Genomic DNA, 13,404 nt, shown 5'->3' with positions numbered 1-13,404 from the left:
AATGATTTACCAATTGATTTATTTAATCGATTTAACGATTGATCGAACACGTGTGAATAAATCAAAAAGAAAAAAAGAAGAAAGAGTATCATAGCCAAAAATATTAGTAAAACTTGAACCATTGATTGGACCCTTGTTAACATTTAACAATATTCCAATCAATGATTTACCAATTGATTTATTTAATCAATTTAACGATTGATCGAACACGTGTTAATAAATCAAAAAAAAAAAAAAAAAAAAAAGAAAGGAGTATTATGGTCAGAAAGAATAATAATTGGTCAAACTTAAAACCACTGATTGGACGTTCATTGTTTAACATTTATTTATCTCGTTAAAAAATTGACGGAAAAATAAACATTATAAATTATTGTCGATTAGTTAACATAGAGATTAACGTTGAAAATTTAAGACGATTTTCTTGGAATTTCATCAATCGTGTTATACTTAGAGAGAGGGAGAGAGAGAGAGAGAGAGAGAGAGAGAGAGAGAGAGAGAGAGAGAGAGAGAGAGAGAGAGAGAGAGAGAGAGAGAGAGAGAGAGAGAGAGAGAGAGAGAGAAAGAAAGAATGAAAGAGAGAGATAGTAGAGAGAACATAGAGTAGGGGTAAAGCATTAAATTAGGAAGGAGAGAGAAAGAGGGTCTCGAAGCGTTCTCAGATATTCTCGCACCCTTTATGCGGCCATTATTAAGTTTGGCCCAAGTCATACATCCGTGTTAATAAACGCTTTCAAGCGATCTAGGTCGGCTCTCTGAAGTTACCACCTTTAAAGAGAGAAAGAGAGAGAGAGAGAGAGAGAGAGAGAGAGAGAGAGAGAGAGACTGGATCAAGCTTACTAGTACGCGAACGAATCGAATCAAACGTCTCTGCGAATCCGGACTTCCTTAAAATCAAGTTTGTTACTTGGAATATTCGATAATTATTAATTGATAATTGATAATGAACTGTCGACAAGGTTTTTTTTTTTTTTTATCGATTCGATCTTTTACTAAACGTCAAATGTTATTTCTTATTTATTTATTTATTTTTTTTTTTAAGTTTGAAAAGGATCAAGCTGAAACAATACTACGGATTAATTTACTTTGAAAAGGTTGGAAGTGTTAAAAATGTTGTCATATTTAGAGTTCAATTAACGCGTATAGATGTAAGATACGCGTAAGAGTTATTCACGTTCGTGTATTAAAAATAAAGAAACTGTATATTTCCACAGTTGTACGATATATAGTACATACGTACGTGCATAAATATAGTAGACATATTTGCGCTTCGTAGAGATGGTAGTATTAACGAATGGTTTCCAACTTTAAAGTCTTTATCATTTTTACTGTCATCTTAAAGAGAACGATGAGAACGAAGAAGAAAAATAGTCGACTTAAAGAAAAAGATGAAGAGATGAAGATAAAGTAAGAAAATATTAATTGAAAAAAGATGAAGATAAAGAAAGAAAAAAAGAAAAAAGCCATAATGTTCGATTTCTTTCTTTCGTTACTAGCTACGTCACGTTAGATATCTATTAGATTTATTAGTATTATTAGTGGAACAAGGTAGAATATATAAAATGAAGTATATTGAGAGCGATAATTCTATTATCCGTGAGGTTAATGTAATTATACATACATATGTGCAGAAATATAGTGAGAAATGGCCCGAGAGCTCGACGTGGTAAAGCAGTTCAAAGAGCACCGTCGCGACTCTACAGGACCATAGGCGGCCCAATGAGGTCATTTAATAAGGCACAATGCATCGGACCTGAATTTGTTGTTCGTGCGAATCAACCACCAAAGACATTGTCCGTCGGTCAAGTTAAGGTAAGATTATAATATTAAATTAATAAACGTTACATTTTTTTAGATATAATTTTAAATAATAATCGTCATATAAATTGATCAAAATCATCATAAATAATGACATCTATCACATCCGCGAATGTTTTGTCTACGTGTTATATCGATCGATCGATGATAATTCATTACAATTATTTTTATGAAAAAAAAAAAAGATTGAAAAAGAATATATCATGAATGTATACGAATATAAAGAAAAAAAAAAAAGATATTCCGGTACCGGGAATCGAACCCGAGCCTCCTGGGTGAGAGCCAGGTATCCTAGCCACTAGACCATACCGGATTCTTGATAAACTCTGTTCGCGTAATACATTCGTACAACCAGCTATATTAAATATATTTTTTATAATAGTATTTTTTATAAACGAAAATAATTTTATTAATATTGAAACGTGATCGTCAACACAATTATTATAAATCGAACTGTAAGTAAAACAAAAAGAAAAAAATAAAACGTGCTTTATCTTACGAAAGCGTTATGGAATATCGTATTTGTGAACTATTTTTTTTTTTTTTTTTTGGTTTATTTATAACCTTTACGTTTAATATAAATACGTGTAGAACTACGAAGTGTTAACAGAAAAAAATGGAAGAAAAAAAGATATTCCGGTACCGGGAATCGAACCCGAGCCTCCTGGGTGAAAGCCAGGTATCCTAGCCACTAGACCATACCGGATTGATGATATGTCGTGAAGTTAAAGTGCATTCGAGTAGGAAAATACCAAGCATTTTAAAGAAAAAAAAAAAAAAAAAGATACATTCCGGTACCGGGAATCGAACCCGAGCCTCCTGGGTGAAAGCCAGGTATCCTAGCCACTAGACCATACCGGATTTGATGATACGGGCTTAATTTACAACGTATTTGTACCTAGGATATAAAATATTTTTTTTTTTTTAAATAGTATACAATACTATATAAATATACATATATTTGTATATATATGTGTGTGTGTATGCTATGAATAATATAGTTATACCATTCTTATCGATTTATCGATCATTTATAAATTGTTCTGGTCTTACTTTTATATATAAAAAAAATATATATGTATATAGAGAAAAAAAAAGAAATAATTATTTTTTATGTTACAGGGCGGTGGTAACTTAAATCGTATAGTTGTAATAATGTTGACCGGTCAACGTATGGAAGTAACTTGCGATCCACAAAAAATAACGGCAGGAGACTTGTTTCAGGTTAGTTTATAATTTCTAAAAAAAATTTTATTTTATTTGTTTATAGATAAGTAATTTGCATTATATTTTAGTAATTGTTATTCTTGGAATATTTAAGATCTACTTGTCTAACAATGCAATGAAATATAATAATTTTTTATTTTGTTTATTTCTTCATTATCTTTGTTATTAAAATCATACACACACATACACAAATACACGTATATGATCTGTTCTTACAATTTATATAATAATAATAATAATAATTATTATTATTATTATTATATAGAAATAAACAGAAAATAAAAAAATAAATGAAAGAAATAAAAACAAAAAAAAAAGAATATTATAGGTCAGAAATTTATATATAATAAATAAATTTATTTGGATTGAAAGACTCTTAAATTAGCTCGATTTAACGATAAGTTTGTTCGCGGAACAACACAAATGTATGAATGCAGTCGGTTATCGCTAGATGAACAATAATCGAAACTTCAATGAATGGAAGCTCCGAGAACCATTTGAGAGCGTACTCGCCACGAAGAGTGGCTCGTACTGATAAGACATTCAATTTGCTGGTCGATCGTGTGTATATCCACGTGTGAAATAGTTTCGGATGGGGGAGACCTTGCATTCGATTGTAATACACGTGTCCTTCTCGTATTCGACACTTTGTATCGGGTATCATAAGATGTAGATTGTACGAGTCCCTCACTCTCACCCTCACCCTCACCCTCATCCACCAACCTGTCCCTCTTCACAGAGAGACCACAAATTTCATACCATAAACTCGCATAAGAACTTCTGGCAACTTGCCAAATGGTGATTTGGTTACGTATTTACGTACACGACAAATCCAGGAGTAATATTCTCTCTCTCTCTCTCACTCTGTTTCTCTTTCTTCGACTCTCTAGAATTACGAAAAGTAATAATTTATTTGGCTTGTGTCTCTCATTTAACGACTCGTAAATAATACGAATAAAAGATAAATAAATAAATAAGTAGATAAAGAGAGGAATAAAAATTAACAAAAAAAAAAAAAAAGGAAAGAAAGAAAAGAAACAATAATTAAGAGAAGAGAATAATAATGATAATAATTTTTGTCGCAACAGGCTATAGTCCAAGCGGAAAATCTCGAGGAGAATTTCACGTTAGGATTGGCCGTGTTATTGGCCGGTGACTTTGCCATTTTGCCGCCCGAAACAAAATTGAACAAGGTTGCTCCGCCGGGTTGGTTAAACGGTGGCAAAAATAGTAAGGGTTCCTTGGGCCTTCCAACCAGTTTCATGCTGTATCTAAGACTACGCTTTTTCCTACCTTCCCTTCGTGGTATCAGGTAAGTTATTCATTTCTAAAAAAAAAAAAAAAAATATAAATAAATAAACAAACAAACAAACAGACAGACAATTAAACGAATCAATCAATCAATGAAATACGTGTATCGTCAAAAACGTACAACAAGATTTACATTTAATTCTTTTCCCCGACAGAAATTGGATATCGAAACACTTGCTCTATCTGCAAATAAGACGGTGCATACTCGAGCAACAACTGGTATGTTCCTATTCCGAGTTAATCTATCTAACAGGTCTGGCACTTCAAGTCGAGTTTGGAAATTACAACGCCAACGTAAGCGATAGATTTATCCCTAATTGTCTTCCACCTAACATTCTCAACCGATATCGTTCGAATTTCTCCGTCCATATAGACGTTTGTTCTCATTTAAAAAAAAAAAAGAAGAAGAAGAAGAAAAATTGAACAAATTAATACTATTATTTTCTATAATGATTATTACAGGAACACGGTTGTGGTGATTATTTTTTATTGGAGCATTACGTACCAGAATCATTGATATTAAACATGGATCAGCATCAATCTAATGTGAATGCCGAAGCTTTGCGTTTACAACTACAGCAGGCTCATAGGGATCGACGTGGTTTAGACTCGAACAAGGCCGAGGAAATGTTCATAACACATTCCCAATCCTTACAGGATTATGGATCGCATTATTACATAGCCAGTGTCGATTCGAAAGAACTCGAAAAGGTTATGGCACAAGAGAAAAAACATAAAATCAACGAGGACAAACGTCGGAGTTGCGAGGGTGCACGGAATGAAAATATTTATGGACAGGAAATGATTGCTGCTAGTACTATTACTACTGCTACTGCTATTACTACTACTAATACTACTACTTATGGTAGAATCGATAATCTACCTGGTCCTAACTCTTCTGATAATATTCCTAAAACGCGTTACAACAACGACGAACGTAATCTTGACATTGGCGTTAACAATCCAAGGACGAATAAAAATTTCAACGTTAACCCATCCGAACAGATCTCTTCGAAACAAACTACCTGCGGACTTTCAAGAAAAGATACTTGCATAAATAATAATAATAATAATAATAATAATAATAATAACAATAATAATAATAACAATAATAATAATAATAATAAAAATAATATTAATAATAATAACAACAATAATATTAATAACAGTAAAAATAAGTCATCGAAGACGAAGAAAAGCGATAGTAACGTTTGGTTGGCCATTCATGCTCAAGTACGTATATATTATTATACCAGGCATATTTTCAAAAATAGAAATATATGTACGTAAATATGTGTATATCGTTTTTTAGGGTTTAAAACTTTTCGAAAGAGGTGGTGAGCCTAGAGAAAGAATGGAATTGGCTCAATTTCAATGGAGAGACATTCAAACGTTGAGCTACAATAAGAATTGTTTAGTCGTTTATACGAAATTAAACGGTAAACGATGCAAATTCAAGCTACGCATGGATCATAGAAAGTGAGCCTTTTAAAAATTTTGTGTTCTTTTTTTTTATTTTCTTCTTTTATTATTCTTTTTTTAACTAGGATCCTTTAATTCGTTCGATAAATCGTTCGTTTTCAGAAGTTACTTCGCTTTCAAACTGACCTCGTTGCATCATCAGTTCTTCCTGAAATTACGTTCAGAGCTTACGTCGCTTCAGGGACTTGCAAAAGGTTAAGATTCCAATAAGAAATTATATTGGCGAAGTTTTTCTTTTTTTTTTTTTTTTTTTTTCATTCGTTAATTCAATTCAATTCAATTCCATTCTATTTTTTTTTTTTTTTTTTTATTATCTCTCTCCGTAGATTTTGGAATCCCTATGACCGTCGAGACATCATCTGGCTCACCCGCAAAAATGAAAAACACCGATGGAAAAACAAAAATTACGATTGCCGCAAACACAGTGAAATTACATCCAAAGTTGAGTTATCCGATGCAACTGGAGGAATACCAAAACAAAGAGAATGAAAATCCTCAAAAAGATACGAATGCAATAGCTCAGAATCAAGATAATCATGCGTTTTATTCCTCGGAGGAAGATGCTCTGTATGCTCAAGTAAATGTTAGATTAGAGCCCGAAGGTGAGTCGCGTGATACAGAGGACGAGTCCGAAGGAGATCTGATAAATCCGAACGAACCGATTATCACGTTGGATATCAAGGAAAGGGATAGAGGTACGATTTATGCCTGTTCGAGGATCAAAAGTGATACCGAGTGTGTTTATTCTTTGCCAAAAATGATGTCAACCAACGACATTGATCACTTAAACGAAAAGTCTGATAATCCTGAGGAACTTTACGCAGCGATCAATAAAGCCGGCCTATCGAGAAAGAAAAATTTTCCTGTTCCTGAAGAGGTATGGGAGGTAGCCGACGTAAAAAAGACAATACACAAAGTAAATAAACAATATGGAATATTTTTCATTTGAAAAAATATATATATATATATATATTTTTTTTTCTTTCTTAAAAAGAAGGCACATTGATCTCGTTCATTTTCTCTAAACAGATGAAAACGTCGAGTTTGCCGAATTATGGGACACCAAGACAAAGTACAGGTTTCCGCACGCCGAGTTTACCACGTCGATTGGGTGTAAAAATGGGTACTCGTGCGATCTACAGTAGCCTCGCACAGAAAGATGCCGTTCTTACCGACGATGCTGAGTCGGTATCTCTAAAGTCGGACACGGAATCGTCGATAAGGTCGTTTTCGGCAAGATCGACGGAGTCACCTTTGCCCGAAGCTTACGTACTCAGTTAGTAAAACAGTGATGAAATCAATAATTAGTAGTGACGGATCCTGTTCGAATTTTTTTTTTTTTCTTTTTTTCTTTTTTTCTTTCTGTCATAGATGCAGACATAAGAACGGACGACGAAACTTTTCACGTAACCGAAGAGGAATCAATATCGGCATCGTTGATGGCACGTTTGGAAGAATTGTCCTTTGCCGAAGAAAGGATATTACATACGATCAAATTAGAAAGAGGACACGGTGGTAGTATAGGTTTACAGGTTACCGAAGGTAACGATGGTGGTGTCTACGTTCAAGCAGTATCGGTCGGTGGTTCTGCTGATATGGCCGGCAACGTTAACAAAGGTAAGACAAACGTTATTAAAACTGTATATATCGAATTTCCTAAAATGAATTATTTATTATTTACAGGTGATAGGATCGTAGCAATAAACGGACAAAATTTATTAAATCTTCGATACGAGGACGCTTTGAAGATGTTACAAAGTTCCTCGGAAACGGTCGAACTTGTTCTTTCTCAACCAGATTCACGAAAAAAATTAGATAATCGTGATACCGTTGTCGTAGATAATAACTATCTTCAGTAAGTATTCGAATAAATAATCTATTAGTCGTGATCGAGATTCCAATCGATTATCATTTTATTTTTACCGTGCGTTTGAATTTTTTAGCGACATTAGATTCGATGCTTCGTCCGAAGCCGAAACGTCCAGCATGACGAACAAATTGTTGACACAGAAGACTATGGATGTTGCCTCGGTACAAAACACATCTAGTGCATATAGTAGTGCTGCTTCTAGCGCAATGGGTAACCACAATGCTAACAGTTTGTACCTGACCGATCTCGTCGGTAACAACGCCCTCAAGTCTGCTAGTATGCTACTTAGTATCGAAGACTTTGATGTTAGTAGGACCAGTCGTCAGGTGTTCATATAATTAGGTAAAAAAAGAAAAAAAAAATTTCTTTTTTTTTTTTTTCATCAATTTTCTTTATTATTCTTATTATTATTATTACTATCGTCACTATTACTATTATTACTATTTATCATTATTTTTAATTAACGTTAATTAAATTATTTTTAATCTATTATTAATTATTATTAATGAATCGTTCACACATGTAATATATAGGCGATTAGATTTGATTAGATTCTCACAGTTCGAAAATAGCTTCCGCTTTTCTTTTATTAAATCTTCTTACCTTGAAGACGCGTCGGAAAATCTCAATCCCGTTAAGAACATTACGTCGTCTTAACGGGGCAATGTCGAGAAGGGAAGAGAGTGTCCCAGTGCCATCTACGATCGCTAATCGAATTATTTTCATCCCCTTAAACGAAGCCCCATACCCCAAGTCACCCGGACAGTCCATTCCGTTTCGACTTCATCCCTACCCTCGACGTTTACTCATGCAAAGTAGAGAATTATTAAATCAGTATTAGAGCAAATCTAGTATTTCATGTTTAAACCGTGCATACCTTTGAAAGATAATATCTTGGTGTTAAAAGTAGTTGGTTAAAATATTCGGATAATTTCTTGAACGATACAAAATTCAATTCTATATCTATCTATCTATCTATCTATCTATCAAAATTCGATTTTCAACAACGTTTCTAATTGTCCTTGGTATATAATCGATTCTACTTATTTATTTATTTATTCATTCTTTATTTATCAATTCAATTCAATTCTGTATCTATCTATCTATCTATCTATCAAAATTCGATTTTCAACAATGTCTCTAATTGTTCTTGCTATATAATCGCTTTTATTTCTTTCTTTATTTATCGATTTAGCCTATAAATGTCATTAATAGAAAATTATTTATTAGACACACAGAAGTAAAGAAAGATCAAAAAAATAAATATAAAAATCCATTATCAGTAGGTACGCACGCCCAGGCGTGTGAAACGACCAGCAACGTGAAAAAAGGGATGAAAAAAAAGAAAAGAAAAGAAGAAAAAAAATGAATACAAAAAAAAAAAGAAAGAAAGAACGAAAGAAAGAAAGAGATAAATCATTATTGAACGAGCCCGAGTCAGAGAGTAGGAGGAGGAGAGTGGGAGTGGGGTAAAAAAAAAAAAAGAAGAAAGAAACGTAGTCCATCATTTCTAAGGAATCACCTTTAGTATCCGCCGGTCGTACGTCGTGGTCGTATCTTTTCTTTCGTATGCGCGCGCGGTATTCTAACTCGATAAAGGGAGCCGAAGGAAACGTAAACGCTCGATGTTTCACAAATGTGAGCATATTATACGTCGAATAGAAAGAGAACAAAAAAAGAAAAGAAAATAAAAAAGAAACTTTATTCGTAATAAATATATATATATATATCACCTAGCTACCATGATAGACCATATTCGCGCAGGTGCGTGAATGAAAAGGGATAGAAAAAAAAAAGAAAAAAAAAAAAGAAAGAAAAATGTTTCTTCTGATCGTAGGTGAGAAGACACCGTCACCATCGCTATCAGCATCACCACCACCACCACCACCACCACCACCACCTGTACCACCGAGACGAAAAAGAAAAAAAAAAGTTATAAACGCGGAAATTACGGGGAAGGAAATCGCAACTACTACGAGGAGGGTCGATCGAAAGCGTCTACCCCCGCCACCACCGCCTTCTCAATTACCAAGAAAAAACAAGGTCAACGAAAACGTTGATAAGAGTCAGATTAAAACGAGGATCATAATTCACGATGAACCGACATCGAAGTTTCAAACCAGGAACGTAGATGATACGAGCAACGATATCTTGTTAAAGTCGGATAATTCGAAGGATAATATTATAAGGGAAGAGATTTATTTATGTAGGAAGAAAACGTACGGAGATGTTCCTAAGATAGAATTTAAATTCGATGAGAATCGTAAGAAGGAGTTGCTGACGTTGCACGAGGAGGAGAAGGTTGTATCGAAAAAAGTGTTTAATAAGAAGGACGACGAAGTCCTTCGACCTAATAAAAGTAGTAGTAATAGTAGTAGTAGTAGTAGTAGTAGTAGTAGTAATAGTGACTCGAAGATTGATGAGAGTACTGAGAAAGAGTTGTTGACGGTCTTGGAGCGTCCTAAAAAAAAATTATCGACGTTAGACGATAGAAAAGATGACGACGACGAGGAAAAAAATGAAAAAAAGGAGGAGGAAGAAACGATGATCGTACGTTCTCCGAGATACGATCAGATGGTGAGGAAAAAGGAATACGACAAATATCCATCATTGTTCTTCACGCTCGATGATCTTCAAGATGTTATTATAACGAACGATTCGGTGCAATCGGTGTCGTCGATCGTGGACGAAAAAATATTGAAAAAGGAATCGAGGAAGGTTGAAAATGAGATGGAAAGTTTCTTCGTAGGAGAACGAAACGGGAAAGATTTGAATGATTTTACAAAGGATCCTTCCTTCCTACGGGATAATCGTATCGACGAGGACGATGACGATAACGACGATAACGAGATTTGTTTCCGCGTAACCCCGACGAATTTTCCCTTCGAAAAATGTTTGGACAGATGGAAAACGTCCTTGGAAAATGAAAATGCGGAATTTCACGGTGTCGATCCTGGGAATAATTTTATTTTCGACGATTACATAGATAGGAGTAGCGCCTTGAACGTCAGACGATCGAGAAGATCATCTTTATGTTATGATATACTTCAAAGCAACGAGATCACCCTCGAACACACAGCTACCAAAGTGAGATTCGTAATAGAGTCATCGAATTCCTCGATGCCACCCAAGGTCGATGGTGGTCTTCGGAATATCGATTCGATCAGGAACGAGGAAGCTGACGCGAAGGAACAGAAGAGGGAGGAGGAGGAGGAGGAGGAGGAGGAGGAGGAGGAGGAGGAGGAGGAGGAGGAGGAGGAGGAACCGCAGCAGCAGCAGCAGCAGCAGCAGACTGTAGAAGATAATTTCGAAAGAAATTTGCCAACTACCGACAACGCCGACATATTCGGTGAAATACCATTTGGATCTTTGATCCTGAATAATGTCGATCGAAAATCTATTGAAATTTCTCCGCAGATCGGTAATAGTACCGTTGATATTAAAGAAAATTTCAATGATGAGAAGAAAACGATTGAGGAAGATAGATTCAATAATATTTCTTCCAGTGATTTATCCTTAATACTCGAAGATACTTTGACGAAGGAACAGGTGGTACCTGAACTTAAGATCGAACGTAACTTGTCGGAGAGATTATCGAGGGAGGAAGAAGTTTCTAACAAGGACAACGACAGTAACAAAAACAACAACAAGTATGAAGAGGACGAAGACGATGACAACGTCAATTACGGAATTAAAGAGACTAATAAAAATATTTTCTTCCTCGACGAAGAATCCGCAGATGAATCTCATTGTAATTCTCAAAAACGAATAGATACGAACGAACGTAGAAAAATCTTCGTAACCCAATCGGTTCGTAATTTTATGAACGACAGCCCGATAGATTGGGAGGATGAGGAATCCGACGAAGTGTCCGATAATAACGATGAATTATTATTATACAAAAATCAATACGAAAGGAAGATCAACGACGAACCATCGAAAGTCGTTACGGATTCAACAAGAACTCAAATTCTGAATGAATTAAAAATGAATACGATTCCAAGCTTGTCTGATCTTTCGAAAGATCCCGTTAAAAAGATCGATGACGATGAGACAATAACAATCGATAAAAAAGATATACCCGGTATATCGTCGGTTGACGTAAGACGCAATACATTTTTAGAAACCATGTTGTCGGAGAATAATAGGGATGAAGAAGATTGGAATAATACGAGCAGATATTGCGAGATCGTAGGGATCCATCCAAAAAACGATCGATTGATCGAAGTCGATGAGACGAGTAAAAAAAATAATAGGGATAATGCAACGTGTAGGAGAAAGACAAAAGGATGCCGTAATTCGTTCGATGATAAAAACATAAAAGACGTCAAAAGCGACGTTCTAAGTGAGTTGCTCGTTAACTTTCCTACGATCAAATTGAGAAGCTCGACGACGATGAAGAATAATAATAATAATAATAATAATAATAATTATAATAATTATAATGAAGTCGAAGATTCGGTTAATTTGAAGAACGTTGAGTCCTTCGTTACGGATGAGACGAATGAAGTAAAAAAAAATCTTGTTGACGACGAAGACGACAAAAACGATAATGATAAAAACGGTAGGAAGATTATCACTACGAACCAGATGGCGGTACGAAGAATCCAAGCGGAAATAATGGAGAGTCGACAGCTGGACAACGATATGATGAAAATGTCCAAGTGTCATGTAAGGGAAAAGTGTGTCATCGAGACATCAGACTCGAAGAGCAATCACAAAGGTTCGAAGGACGAAGGTACGAGGGTGATTAAGGATATCGAAGATTTACCTAAAAACGTTGATGGATTAACTGATGATGAAAGGAGGAAGGATAATAATACGATCGATCGTTTAGAAATAATATGTAGTAATAATGTTGACGAATCGATAGAATATAAGAGGAGGAAGAATAATAGCATTGATAACTGTGCCATAGTTAGAGAAAAAATTCCAATTTTAATAACCCATCGCAATAATAATGACGATAATGATGATGATGATATTGATGATAATGATGATAATGATGATGATAATGATGATAATGATGATGATGATGATGATAATGATGATGATGATGATGATGATGATGACAATAACAGGGCCATAAAGACACCCGTAGTTTTAAGTAACGACCAATCGTCAGGGCAAGATACTCTAACGATAATCCCCGGTAGCGTTAGAAATTTCGTTAAGTATTACGAGATCCGTCGGGAAACGACGGCCATCGAATATTCTAAAATTAACGATAGGACGACATTAGTTAGATCTAATGACGAAAGTTCGATGGTATCGAACAGGATAAAAAATTTTGAATGCGAGGAACGATCGATGCCTGCGAGAAGATACGACGATAACGTCGACTTGAAAGAGAGTAAGATCGATAAAAAGATCGATGAGAAAAGGACGATCGATACTAGATCGGTATTTAACAACGACATAAGTTATACGATGATCGCAAAGAAAAAGATCGTAGATCCATCGAAAGAAATAAAAGGGATTATCGTAGATCCATCGTCGAGATCATCGAACGTATTCGACGAAACTCGAGTTGGGCGAATTAACGAAGTTTCGAGTAAGATCGATCGTATGAAATCATCGTTCGAGTTTAGTGAGAAGGAACAAGAGAAATTTGAAAATAATCAAGAGAAAGAAGAGGACGAAGAAGATGAGAATAACGATGATTATGACGAGGACGACGACGACGACGATGATGGTTT

At 34.9% G+C, this 13,404-nt stretch overlaps 2 protein-coding genes, 1 long non-coding RNA gene and 3 other non-coding genes across 7 annotated transcripts in view; 2 read left to right on the top strand and 4 right to left on the bottom strand.

Annotated features, from left to right (window-relative positions):
• The window catches only part of LOC122631959, a 73,069-nt gene extending 63,695 nt beyond the window's left edge, over positions 1–9,374 (top strand). For both annotated transcript variants that reach the window (XM_043818237.1, XM_043818236.1), the window contains exons 7-19: positions 1,629–1,809; positions 2,938–3,039; positions 4,131–4,354; positions 4,509–4,647; positions 4,816–5,586; positions 5,666–5,832; positions 5,938–6,029; positions 6,162–6,751; positions 6,865–7,111; positions 7,207–7,452; positions 7,519–7,690; positions 7,779–8,047; positions 8,989–9,374. In XM_043818237.1, coding sequence (XP_043674172.1) covers positions 1,629–1,809; positions 2,938–3,039; positions 4,131–4,354; positions 4,509–4,647; positions 4,816–5,586; positions 5,666–5,832; positions 5,938–6,029; positions 6,162–6,751; positions 6,865–7,111; positions 7,207–7,452; positions 7,519–7,690; positions 7,779–8,043 — 3,196 coding nt within the window. In that variant the 3' untranslated portion in view covers positions 8,044–8,047; positions 8,989–9,374. The remainder of the gene's footprint in view (positions 1–1,628; positions 1,810–2,937; positions 3,040–4,130; positions 4,355–4,508; positions 4,648–4,815; positions 5,587–5,665; positions 5,833–5,937; positions 6,030–6,161; positions 6,752–6,864; positions 7,112–7,206; positions 7,453–7,518; positions 7,691–7,778; positions 8,048–8,988) is intronic.
• Positions 2,057–2,128, bottom strand: Trnae-cuc. The gene has a single exon. It is a non-coding gene; the product is annotated as a tRNA-Glu (tRNA).
• Positions 2,450–2,521, bottom strand: Trnae-uuc. The gene has a single exon. It is a non-coding gene; the product is annotated as a tRNA-Glu (tRNA).
• Trnae-uuc lies at positions 2,605–2,676 on the bottom strand. Its single transcript has one exon. It is a non-coding gene; the product is annotated as a tRNA-Glu (tRNA).
• The window catches only part of LOC122631988, a 15,610-nt gene continuing 6,333 nt past the window's right edge, over positions 4,128–13,404 (bottom strand). Inside the window, exon 2 of the long non-coding RNA XR_006327794.1 lies at positions 4,128–4,369. This is a non-coding gene — a long non-coding RNA (uncharacterized LOC122631988). The remainder of the gene's footprint in view (positions 4,370–13,404) is intronic.
• The window catches only part of LOC122631962 (protein PFC0760c-like), a 4,646-nt gene continuing 671 nt past the window's right edge, over positions 9,430–13,404 (top strand). Inside the window, exons 1-2 of the mRNA XM_043818244.1 lie at positions 9,430–9,469; positions 9,543–13,404. The exon at positions 9,543–13,404 is cut by the window's right edge and continues 40 nt beyond it. Coding sequence (XP_043674179.1) covers positions 9,448–9,469; positions 9,543–13,404 — 3,884 coding nt within the window. The 5' untranslated portion in view covers positions 9,430–9,447. The remainder of the gene's footprint in view (positions 9,470–9,542) is intronic.

Source organism: Vespula pensylvanica, chromosome 9 (genome assembly GCF_014466175.1).
Source record: "Vespula pensylvanica isolate Volc-1 chromosome 9, ASM1446617v1, whole genome shotgun sequence".
Lineage (NCBI taxonomy): Eukaryota > Metazoa > Arthropoda > Insecta > Hymenoptera > Vespidae > Vespula > Vespula pensylvanica.
The sequence above is the reverse complement of the archived record's forward strand: the minus strand, read 5'-3'. Positions and strand labels throughout refer to the sequence as shown.